This window comes from Pseudophryne corroboree, chromosome 6, assembly GCF_028390025.1.
Source record: "Pseudophryne corroboree isolate aPseCor3 chromosome 6, aPseCor3.hap2, whole genome shotgun sequence".
Taxonomy (NCBI): domain Eukaryota; kingdom Metazoa; phylum Chordata; class Amphibia; order Anura; family Myobatrachidae; genus Pseudophryne; species Pseudophryne corroboree.
The window spans coordinates 495,957,830-495,971,301 of record NC_086449.1 but is presented as its reverse complement, the minus strand read 5'-3'; the positions used below and the strand labels follow the sequence as shown (position 1 = coordinate 495,971,301).

The following is a 13,472-nucleotide window of genomic DNA, read 5'->3' as shown; positions in this document are numbered from 1 at the left end:
CTGGGAGATGTAGTTTTCTCACACAGTGCACTGTATTCAATGTACAATGTGAAAAAACTACATCTCCCATGATGCAGTGCGCAGCAGACGGCTCAAATAGTTATGAGGCAGCTGTGTAAAGCTGTCCCCGGCGCACGGCTTCCTGAGAGATGTAGTTTTCTCACACTGTGCACTGTATTCAGTGTACTTTGTGAGAAAACTACATCTCCCTTGATGCAATGTGCGGCAGATGGCTTCGGGAGATATGAGGAATCTTTGGAGAGAGAGGAAGCTCTGCTGGCTGTGGGTGGGAGGAATGGCTGTGCTGCAGATTCAGGACCTGGACCAGTGGTGGTGAGTGCATATAATGAGACATTGTGTGTCTGTCATTACAGGGGGCAGTGTTTGTGAGCAGCTATTACTGTGGCCATTATTTGTAAGGCCACGCCTGCTTTCCTAGGAGAGCGCGTGCATTGGAGGTGGGGGTGGGGAATGGGGCGCTTAAAAAAGGGCCCGCGAATGATGTCGAAAAAATCCAAATGGCCCTTGGCAGGAAAAAGGTTCCCCACCCCTGCCTTAGATACTGTAAGAGGGGGGGTACCACTACACAGTGCACAGGAATTCATACTTACAAAACTAGACAAAAGTAGAAATGTCTTTACTATAACAATGAATAAAGACATAGGTAAGTGCATTTTGTTATAACCTAAATTTTTCGATAGCCAATCCAAATAACTCAAGACTGTACGAGGTTGGTTCCACAAGTAAGTTAACAAGCCTCTCACGTGTGTAATGTTCTATAATTAATTCTACTTTCCCACCAGGCCAGAGCAGGTAGACCACTGCTTCCCCTCACGGCCATTAGACTGCACCTTATATCAGTCATACTGTCCCAACATCAGCTGTAAGATGGCGGGGCTGGCGGAAACATGGTCACACATTGAGGTGCTTAGCGTGATCAAAGTTCTGAGTCCAAAGGGCACATCAGCAGCCGAAATTCATTGCCAACGTGTCAAGGTGTCCGGTGATAACGTCATGTCATGGAAACAGGTTTGGGGCATGGCGTTTGATAACGGCTGGACAGATGTTCAAGATAAGCAACGATTTGCCCAGCCACGCACATTCACTACAAGCAGTGCACCAAACCTGTTTCCGTGACATGGTGTTATGACCGTACACCTCAATAAGTTGGTGATGAATTTTAGATGCTGATGTGCCCTTTAGACACAGAAATCTGATCACACTACGTAGCTCAATGTGTGACCATGTTTCCACCAGTCCCGCTATCTTACAGCTGATGTGGAGACAGTATGACTGATATGACACGCAGTTTAATGGCTGTGAGGGAAGCAGTGGTGTAATTTACAGCAAAATATTTTTAAAAAGTGTTTCTGAAATATAACAATGAAAAGGTGTTTTAAAGCTTAGTAAATGAATAACCATTTCAGCAACGTAGTCACAAAACATTACAGTATTTGAATTACATTCTTATATAGAAAATATTGAAACTTACCGCAAATAATACTGTTTCAAAGCAAAGGCAGCATTTGAGCAACCTCTTGGAAAGTTAAACTCTTCTATTATCTCTCCCCACTGGTTCTTCTCTGAAACCTAAGGTTACATAAAAATGATTGCCACATACTTTCTAAACCTTTTTTTAGCATATTAAAATAATAACGCAATGTATAAACACAATACAACCGAGTGGTTAGTCACATACTTCGCTGTGTGTACATTACAGATGAGTGTTATTGCTGTGAAATGCAGCAAGTGGTTCCCCCATGCTTCCCACAGCACAGTGATAGGGAGGGAAGCCCTGCGGGGGGAGGTGCAGCACATAGCCGCACCATAACACTCATAACCAAAGCCTTGTCCTGTACAGCGCTTTAAATGCCTTTATTTCTTATTTGCATATAGCCCAAAATGGCTATAGACACACGCCTGTACTCTTTTGTTGTGCTTCCCCGGCTGCTTGTGGACTGTAAAGGGGAGGGCAGATGACAACCTCCTGTGCCCTCCTCCCACGCCGGGCGCGATTAGCGCTGGGGAAACATTGCCCGCTCATTTTAACTTATACGGAAAGTAGCAGCAGTGAGTGCGGTGCAACCGGAGCCGCGGGAGATACATATACAGTATATAACAGGCTGTGGGGTGACAGGATACCGAGCAGGGCCTGCTGCTAGGCCCACAAGTGTCACACACGCTGGCTACTAGTAATCGCTGGGAACGGGAAGCCCGCAAAGCACAGGCGGCCACAGGGGTCCTGGGCTCTGGAGGGGATAGGGTGACCACCAGCCACATAAAGTCCCCGCCAGTGTGTGCAACAGTGACTCCGGAAACTGGGGTGCGCCACACCCCGGCATAGCTGCAGTGAAATATGGCGTTTGCTATGGGTAACATCAGCAGGCTAACCCCTGCACACAGAGTATTATTACTACAGCTATTGCTATGGGTAACATCAGCACACAGGGTATTATCACTACAGTGATTGCTATGGGTAACACCAGCACACGGTATCATCACTAAAGTGATTACTATGTTTAATACCAGCACACAGGGTATTATCACTACAGCGATTGCTATGTTTAATACCAGCCCACAGGGTATTATCACTACAGCGATTAATATGGGTAACACCAGCACACAGGGTATTATCACTACAGCGATTAATATGGGTAACACCAGCACACAGGGTATTATCACTACAGCGATTGCTATGGGTAACACCAGCACACAGGGTATTATCACTACAGCGATTGCTATGTTTAATACCAGCACACAGGGTATTATCACTACAGCGATTAATATGGGTAACACCAGCACACAGGGTATTATCACTACAGCGATTGCTATGGGTAACACCAGCACACAGGGTATTATCACTACAGCGATTACTATGTTTAATACCAGCACACAGGGTATTATCACTACAGCGATTACTATGTTTAATACCAGCACACAGGGTATTATCACTACAGCGATTGCTATGTTTAATACCAGCACACAGGGTATTATCACTACAGCGATTAATATGGGTAACACCAGCACACAGGGTATTATCACTACAGCGATTGCTATGGGTAACACCAGCACACAGGGTATTATCACTACAGCGATTACTATGTTTAATACCAGCACACAGGGTATTATCACTACAGCGATTGCTATGGGTAACACCAGCACACAGGGTATTATCACTACAGCGATTACTATGTTTAATACCAGCACACAGGGTATTATCACTACAGCGATTACTATGTTTAATACCAGCACACAGGGTATTATCACTACAGCGATTGCTATGGGTAACACCAGCACACAGGGTATTATCACTACAGCGATTGCTATGGGTAACACCAGCACACAGGGTATTATCACTACAGCGATTGCTATGGGTAACACCAGCACACAGGGTATTATCACTACAGCGATTACTATGTTTAATACCAGCACACAGGGTATTATCACTACAGCGATTACTATGTTTAATACCAGCACACAGGGTATTATCACTACAGCGATTACTATGTTTAATACCAGCACACAGGGTATTATCACTACAGCGATTACTATGTTTAATACCAGCACACAGGGTATTATCACTACAGCGGCGATTACTATGGGTAACATCAGCACACAGGGTATTATCACTACAGCTATTGCTATGGGTAACATCAGCACACAGGGTATTATTACTACAGCGATTACTATGGGTAACATCAGCACACAGGGTATTATGACTACAGCGGCGATTACTATGGGTAACATCAGCACACAGGGTATTATCACTACAGCTATTGCTATGGGTAACATCAGCACACAGGGTATTATTACTACAGCGATTACTATGGGTAACATCAGCACACAGGGTATTATCACTACAGCTATTGCTATGGGTAATACCAGCACACAGGGTATTCTTACTACAGCGATTACTATGGGTAACATCAGCACACAGGGTATTATCACTACAGCGGCGATTGCTATGGGTAACATCAGCACACAGGGTATTATCACTACAGCGATTGCTATGGGTGACATCAGCACACAGGGTATTATCACTACAGCGATTGCTATGGGTAACATCAGCATACAGGGTATTATGACTACAGCGGCGATTGCTATGGATAACATAAGCACACAGGGTATTATCACTACAGCGATTACTATAGGTAACATCAGCACACAGAGTATTACAACAGCATTTGCTATGGGTAACATCAGCACACAGGGTATTAATACTACAGTGATTACTATGGGTAACACCCAGCACACAGGGTATTACTACAGCATTTGCTATGGGTAACATCAGCACACAGGGTATTAGTACTACAGTGATTACTATGGGTAACACCCAGCACACAGGGTATTACTACAGCGATTGCTATGGGTAACATCAGCACACAGGGTATTACTACAGCGATTGCTATGGGTAACATCAGCACACAGGGTATTACTACAGCGATTGCTATGGGTAACATCAGCACACAGGGTATTACTACAGCGATTGCTATGGGTAACATCAGCACACAGGGTATTACTACAGCGATTGCTATGGGTAACATCAGCACACAGGGTATTAGTACTACAGCGATTACTATGGGTAACATCAGCAGACTAACCCCTGCACACAGGGTATTAGTACTACAGTGATTACTATGGGTTACAGCAGGAGGCTCACCCCTGCACACAGGGTATTACTACTACAGTGATTACTATGGGCAACATCAGCACACAGGGTATTATTACTACAGCGATTACTATGGGTAACAGCAGCAGGCTCACCCCTGCACACAGGGTATTACTACTACAGTGATTACTATGGGCAACATCAGCACACAGGGTATTATTACTACAGCGATTACTATGGGTAACAGCAGCAGGCTCACCCCTGCACACAGGGTATTACTATTACAGCGATTTCTATGGGTAACATCAGCACATAGGGTATTATTACTACAGCAATTACTATGAGTAACACCAGCAGACTCATACCTGCACACAGGGTATTAGTGGAACAACGATTACTATAGGTAACATCAGCACACAGGGTATTAGCACAGCGATTGCTATGGGTAACATCAGCACACAGATATTAGTACTACAGCGATTGCTATGGGTAACATAAGCACACAGGGTATTATTACCCAGCAATTACTATGAGTAACGCCAGCAGGCACACACAGGGTATTAGTGGAACAACGATTACTATAGGTAACATCAGCACACAGGGTATTAGCACAGCGATTGCTATGGGTAACATCAACACACAGGTATTAGTACTACAATGATTGCTATGGGTAACATAAGCAGGCTCACCTCTGCACATTGGGTATTAGTACTACATCGATTACTATAGGTAACATCAGCATGGTATTTTACAAACAGAAGGAAAGTTTCCTCACCTTGGCAAATCCTCCCAAAGTTGTGACCCTGGTGTAGAGGGAGTGCAGGTCCAGCTCTCTGCCCCCCACCGCGGGGATCTTCCTGAAACGGGACCTGCAGAGACACCTGGTATCAGGGATGGCACTGAGGGGGACACACTACTACACTGATGCATGCATCTGATGTGTGGGCCTCCTCTTGTTTATCCAGCCATGTGGCAAGATTAAGGCCACCAGGTCTACAGTAACAAGTGCTAGAGCAACATCACAGCTGGCAGATGTGAGAGGTTTTCAAAACTAATCTAAAGGTGCAGCTGGTTACTATGAAAACAAACAACTAAAATGTATCGAAATTGCACTGAGCAATACAGATGAGGGACACTGGGATACCCTGTGTGAGATGCCAAGTAACAACAAGTGTAAGTATAGTGTCTGGTAATGGTCTGTTCTCTGCACTCTGATATAAAGTAACCTGAACTCAAAACAAGGCTAATGGACTACAGATGTTGTATGCTGTGTAACCTGCACTCAGATGTGCTGTTAAGGTTGTATTGCTGTAAATAGAATACTCCAGCAATAATGGTCAGCCAGCTATACACAGATCTCACTATACCGATTGTGAGCAGTGTGAGTGTAGCTGTATACATTGCGCTGTGTGTAGTGTCTGCACATCCTACTCGTGAAAAGGCCAATACTAGGCAAACAGTGGGGCAATGATAAAACTTGTGCTCTACGTCTAGGCCCTCTCAAATAAGGCACCAGGTCATTATCATACAGCATGGACGAGTTAGCATCCTCTGGACACTTACTATAAGCCCCAACATGACCCCACCGTGTACCATATGGGTGCAGAGCAGAGGGACTTCCCCCGGCACTAGCCCCTGTGTGACTCCCATCCATATATAAACAAGGTGTCAGCCACTTCCATGCAGCACACATTCCCCTCTCTCCTACTGGGGGGACTGAGCCACAGTGTCAGGCAACTTCCCCGGAGATACAGGCCCCCCCGTAACACATACTCCCCCAGCTGCCCCCCGTGCTGGCATGCAGGCAGAGTGCATGTGTAGGATCTCCCTCCATATAACAACATACACGGCGAGGTCCATCTCCCCCCCTCCCCCCATGTGATGATATACTCAGTCCCGCTGCCTGTGCAGCACTCTCACCCTCTGCTCTCATGGAACTGCCGCAGCTCGTCCAGGAACGCCAGCCCCTTCCTCCGGTGATCGGGCTCCGCTTTTACCGTCGAGTTAGACATTGTACGATGCGGCCACAGGAGGCCGGGCAGCCCCGGGTGTCCTCAGATACCCGGCGGCTGGTGGTGATGTCGGTCTGCAGGGAGCGCTGCTGGGAGTTACTGCAGGAGGCCGGCGGCTCCGGGCGAGGGGGGTGGCGGCCTCCCGCTCCTCGGCTCTCAGGAGAGGAGGGAGCCGGCGGTGGCCCCGATCCCGCTCATGGACCGCACAGGAGGCGCTGCTGGCAGGAGCCGGGACAGGGGGGGACACGGGGAAAGTTCAGGCCGCGGGCAGTGGGGGGAGATCACGACGAGGAGTGTGAGGCGGAGTGTCGGCCCGAGCGCTATCCGGGCTCCCGGCTCTCACAGTCCGCCTTCCTCAGCACCGGCGCCCGGCCGATTCCTGCCTGACACAGAGCATGTTCTGCCGGGCCGCTGCGGGCTCCCAGTCTCCCTTTGTGTTGGTGCCTTATGCCGGCGGTTAGTGTCCGGGTGCGCTGCTGCTGCCCGCGGCCCCCTCCGCTCTCCCCTCGGTGATCCCTCTCTCATGTACCCGCGCACGGGCGCCGGGGCTCAGCGGCCGCGGAATCGAGCGCTCCTCGCTCTACCTCACAGACAAAAAGACCTAAGGCCGCGGCGGCCACTGCTGCTCCTGCTGCTGGTGCTGGTGAGGGGGGACAGAAAGCGCAGAACAGCGACCCCTTAGCGCCGGCCGCTGGTACTGCAAGCCGGGCCTTGCACCTCGCACGGAGAGCGCGTCCACGCTGACGGCGCGCTCCCGCGGCGGAGGAGACGGAGGGCTGCGGCGGCGTGCCCGCGCACGGGGCTCCACAGAGGTGGCACGTGGCCGCGCTTCTCTCGAGGTCTGCAGCGCGCACGCGGCGGGGGAACAATAGGAGAGAACGAAGCAGTGAGCTGCTGAGCGAGCTCAGGGGAGGTGTGCAAAGTGACGAGAGCACTGGAGGACGAACGAGGCAGAAACAACATGAAACTGACCGTTGGGACAGCTTAAGGGAGCGTGGTAAAAGAGCGAGCTGACCGAGAGCTTTTTATTTTTATTTTTGAATGCAATTGAAGACGTCATGGGGCGCTGTGTCTCCTCCAGTGCCCGAGTCTCCCGGATGGGGTGTTCCGGGGCAGCAGCAGCGGTGCGGGTACTGTGCAGTGCAGCAGCATAGCGATGCCTGGCACCCTTCCTTTTATTCTGGTGTAGCCATGTAATAAATCCAGTTTAAACATTGTAAATGTTTCCCTGTACAGGGCTGCATACTGTCAGTAAAGGATACTCTTAATGAAAATGACATTTATAATTATATAGCTGAAACAAGAAGGTCATCTGTGCATTATAAGCACACCTGTCACCATGGTGCTGGCTGTATACCAAGAACATTCTCACTATTTTGACTATCCAAAACATTTTGTAATTAACATAGTATTGCTGTCAGTGATCAATATTTTGATATGAAACCTATGGGGAGAGTTTCCTCCCACAATTGCTGTGCTGCACATCGGAACGATACAGTTTGCTTACACAAAGCATGTAGCGATATATCCTGTCATCGAATGGCACACTGTGTACGTGGGTGCGAAACCATGCCAGATTACCAAATATGCAGAGTAGGCACCTATTTGATCTTGAAAGAAAATTACAATCAAGCTTCTTAAATTGTTTCTAAAAGCTAGAAAATCAACACAAAGAAACAAAAACGTTACATTAAAGACTCGGGGCTAATTCAGACTGAATCAATGCAGCAGCGATCGCAGGCTGAAGCCCTTGCTGGAGTGGCTGCACTGCACATGCGCACCCTGGGAGCCCAGTGAGATGCTATCAGCATCTCTGGGCTGCGATCATCTCTGCGTGATTGACAGGCAGAGGCAGTCGCGGGGCGGGCGTGTTAGAACTAGAGATGAGCGCCTGAAATTTTTCGGGTTTTGGGTTCGGTTCCGCGGCCGTGTTTTGGGTTCGACCGCGTTTTGGCAAAACCTCACCGAATTTTTTTTGTCGGATTCGGGTGTGTTTTGGATTCGGGTGGTTTTTTCAAAAAACCCTAAAAAACATCTTAAAACATTGAATTTGGGGGTCATTTTGATCCCATAGTATTATTAACCTCAATAACCATAATTAACACTCATTTTCAGTCTATTCTGAACACCTTACACCTCACAATATTATTTTTAGTCCTAAAATTTGCACCGAGGTCGCTGGATGACTAAGCTCAGCGACCCTAGTGGCCGACACAAACACCGGGCCCATCTAGGAGTGGCACTGCAGTGTCACGCAGGATGTCCCTTCCAAAAAACCCTCCCCAAACAGCACATGACGCAAAGAAAAAAAGAGGCGCAATGAGGTAGCTGTGTGAGTAAGATTAGCGACCCTAGTGGCCGACACAAACACCTGGCCCATCTAGGAGTGGCACTGCAGTGTCACGCAGGATGTCCCTTCCAAAAAACCCTCCCCAAACAGCACATGACGCAAAGAAAAAAAGAGGCGCAATGAGGTAGCTGACTGTGTGAGAAAGATAAGCGACCCTAGTGGCCGACACAAACACCGGGCCCATCTAGGAGTGGCACTGCAGTGTCACGCAGGATGTCCCTTCCAAAAAACCCTCCCCAAACAGCACATGACGCAAAGAAAAAAAGAGGCGCAATGAGGTAGCTGACTGTGTGAGAAAGATAAGCGACCCTAGTGGCCGACACAAACACCGGGCCCATCTAGGAGTGGCACTGCAGTGTCACGCAGGATGTCCCTTCCAAAAAACCCTCCCCAAACAGCACATGACGCAAAGAAAAAGAAAAGAAAAAAGAGGTGCAAGATGGAATTGTCCTTGGGCCCTTCCCACCCACCCTTATGTTGTATAAACAAAACAGGACATGCACACTTTAACCAACCCATCATTTCAGTGACAGGGTCTGCCACACGACTGTGACTGAAATGACGGGTTGGTTTGGACCCCCACCAAAAAAGAAGCAATTAATCTCTCCTTGCACAAACTGGCTCTACAGAGGCAAGATGTCCACCTCATCATCATCCTCCGATATATCACCGTGTACATCCCCCTCCTCACAGATTATCAATTCGTCCCCACTGGAATCCACCATGTCAGCTCCCTGTGTACTTTGTGGAGGCAATTGCTGCTGGTCAATGTCTCCGCGGAGGAATTGATTATAATTCATTTTAATGAACATCATCTTCTCCACATTTTCTGGATGTAACCTCGTACGCCGATTGCTGACAAGGTGAGCGGCGGCACTAAACACTCTTTCGGAGTACACACTTGTGGGAGGGCAACTTAGGTAGAATAAAGCCAGTTTGTGCAAGGGCCTCCAAATTGCCTCTTTTTCCTGCCAGTATAAGTACGGACTGTGTGACGTGCCTACTTGGATGCGGTCACTCATATAATCCTCCACCATTCTATCAATGGTGAGAGAATCATATGCAGTGACAGTAGACGACATGTCCGTAATGGTTGTCAGGTCCTTCAGTCCGGACCAGATGTCAGCATCAGCAGTCGCTCCAGACTGCCCTGCATCACCGCCAGCGGGTGGGCTCGGAATTCGGATTTGGGATTTCGAAGAATGCACAGTTCTTTGCTGTGCTGCTTTTGCCAGCTTGAGTCTTTTCATTTTTCTAGCGAGAGGCTGAGTGCTTCCATCCTCATGTAAAGCTGAACCACTAGCCATGAACATAGGCCAGGGCCTCAGCCGTTCCTTGCCACTCCGTGTGGTAAATGGCATATTGGCAAGTTTACGCTTCTCCTCCGACAATTTTATTTTAGGTTTTGGAGTCCTTTTTTTTCTGATATTTGGTGTTTTGGATTTGACATGCTCTGTACTATGACATTGGGCATCGGCCTTGGCAGACGACGTTGCTGGCATTTCATCGTCTCGGCCATGACTAGTGGCAGCAGCTTCAGCACGAGGTGGAAGTGGATCTTGATCTTTCCCTAATTTTGGAACCTCAACTTTTTTGTTCTCCATATTTTATAGGCAGAACTAAAAGGCACCTCAGGTAAACAATGGAGATGGATGGATTGGATACTAGTATACAATTATGGACGGACTGCCACGGTTAGGTGGTATAAAAAAACCACGGTTAGGTGGTATATAATACAATTATGGATGGACGGACTGCCTGCCGAGTTCCGACACAGAGGTAGCCACAGCCGTGAACTACCGCACTGTACACTGGTTGATAAAGAGATAGTAGTATACTCGTAACAACTAGTATGACACTATGACGACGGTATAAAGAATGAAAAAAAAACCACGGTTAGGTGGTATATATTATAATAATAATACAATTATGGATGGACGGACTGCCTGCCGACTGCCGACACAGAGGTAGCCACAGCCGTGAACTACCGCACTGTACACTGGTTGATAAAGAGATAGTAGTATACTCGTAACAACTAGTATGACACTATGACGACGGTATAAAGAATGAAAAAAAAACCACGGTTAGGTGGTATATATTATAATAATAATACAATTATGGATGGACGGACTGCCTGCCGACTGCCGACACAGAGGTAGCCACAGCCGTGAACTACCGCACTGTACACTGGTTGATAAAGAGATAGTAGTATACTCGTAACAACTAGTATGACACTATGACGACGGTATAAAGAATGAAAAAAAAACCACGGTTAGGTGGTATATATTATAATAATAATAATACAATTATGGATGGACGGACTGCCTGCCGACTGCCGACACAGAGGTAGCCACAGCCGTGAACTACCGCACTGTACACTGGTTGATAAAGAGATAGTAGTATACTCGTAACAACTAGTATGACACTATGACGACGGTATAAAGAATGAAAAAAAAACCACGGTTAGGTGGTATATATTATAATAATAATACAATTATGGATGGACGGACTGCCTGCCGACTGCCGACACAGAGGTAGCCACAGCCGTGAACTACCGCACTGTACACTGGTTGATAAAGAGATAGTAGTATACTCGTAACAACTAGTATGACACTATGACGACGGTATAAAGAATGAAAAAAAAACCACGGTTAGGTGGTATATATTATAATAATAATACAATTATGGATGGACGGACTGCCTGCCGACTGCCGACACAGAGGTAGCCACAGCCGTGAACTACCGCACTGTACACTGGTTGATAAAGAGATAGTAGTATACTCGTAACAACTAGTATGACACTATGACGACGGTATAAAGAATGAAAAAAAAACCACGGTTAGGTGGTATATATTATAATAATAATAATACAATTATGGATGGACGGACTGCCTGCCGACTGCCGACACAGAGGTAGCCACAGCCGTGAACTACCGCACTGTACACTGGTTGATAAAGAGATAGTAGTATACTCGTAACAACTAGTATGACACTATGACGACGGTATAAAGAAAGAAAAAAAAATACCACAGTTAGGTGGTATATATTATAATAATAATACAATTATGGATGGACGGACTGCCTGCCGACTGCCGACACAGAGGTAGCCACAGCCGTGAACTACCGCACTGTACACTGGTTGATAAAGAGATAGTAGTATACTCGTAACAACTAGTATGACACTATGACGGTATAAAGAATGAAAAAAAAACCACGGTTAGGTGGTATATATTATAATAATAATACAATTATGGATGGACGGACTGCCTGCCGACTGCCGACACAGAGGTAGCCACAGCCGTGAACTACCGCACTGTACACTGGTTGATAAAGAGATAGTAGTATACTCGTAACAACTAGTATGACACTATGACGACGGTATAAAGAAAGAAAAAAAAATACCACGGTTAGGTGGTATATATTGTAATACAATTATGGATGGACGGACTGCCTGCCGAGTTCCGACTGCCGACACAGAGGTAGCCACAGCCGTGAACTACCGCACTGTACTGTGTCTGCTGCTAATATAGACTGGTTGATAAAGAGATAGTATACAATACATACAACAATATACTACTATACTGGTGGTCAGGCACTGGTCACCACTAGTCACACTGGCAGTGGCACTCCTGCAGCAAAAGTGTGCACTGTTTAATTTTAAATTAATATAATATTATGTACTCCTGGGGGCTCCTGCTATAACAACCTGCAGTGCTCCCCAGTCTCCCCCACAATTATTATAAGCTTTGCCTTTTATACATTGATGTGCAGCACACTGGGCTGAGCTGAGTGCACACAGACTGAGTCACACTGTGTGACTGGCTGCTGCTGTGTATCGTTTTTTTTCAGGCAGAGAACGGATATAGCAGAGAACGGATATATTATATTAAAATAAATAAAAGTTAACTAACAACAACTGCACTGGTCACTGTGGTAAACTCTGTCTGACTCTGCACAATCTCTCTCTCTCTTCTAATCTAATTTCTAATGGAGAGGACGCCAGCCACGTCCTCTCCCTATCAATCTCAATGCACGTGTGAAAATGGCGGCGACGCGCGGCTCCTTATATAGAATCCGAGTCTCGCGAGAATCCGACAGCGTCATGATGACGTTCGGGCGCGCTCGGGTTAACCGAGCAAGGCGGGAGGATCCGAGTCTGCTCGGACCCGTGAAAAAAACATGAAGTTCGTGCGGGTTCGGTTTCAGAGAAACCGAACCCGCTCATCTCTAGTTAGAACGCCGTTGGGGCGCGGTCCGGACAACGCAGGCATGTCCGGACCGTTGGGGGGGGGGGCGGGCCGCGGCGGCTGCATGACGTCACACGCAGCCGCTGCGACCCAGGACGCGGCGAGTAGTGGCCTGCAAGCGCACAGGAGCTGCGCTGGCAGGGAGCTACATGCCAGGTGCAAAAGCATCGGCACCGTGTGGGGGGGCCTGACATGAACCATAGACATCAGATTAACATTGCAGTTTCCAGATCAAAGACTCTTGGTAAAATTAA

The 13,472-nt window shown here is 47.4% G+C and overlaps 1 protein-coding gene across 1 annotated transcript in view; it reads right to left on the bottom strand.

The window, feature by feature from the left end:
- The window catches only part of ARID2 (AT-rich interaction domain 2), a 214,070-nt gene extending 206,656 nt beyond the window's left edge, over nt 1-7,414 (bottom strand). Inside the window, exons 1-3 of the mRNA XM_063927351.1 lie at nt 6,530-7,414; nt 5,385-5,478; nt 1,493-1,590 (exon numbers count right to left, since the gene is read on the bottom strand). Coding sequence (XP_063783421.1) covers nt 1,493-1,590; nt 5,385-5,478; nt 6,530-6,621 — 284 coding nt within the window. The 5' untranslated portion in view covers nt 6,622-7,414. The remainder of the gene's footprint in view (nt 1-1,492; nt 1,591-5,384; nt 5,479-6,529) is intronic.
- Nucleotides 7,415-13,472: the final 6,058 nt, after the last annotated feature.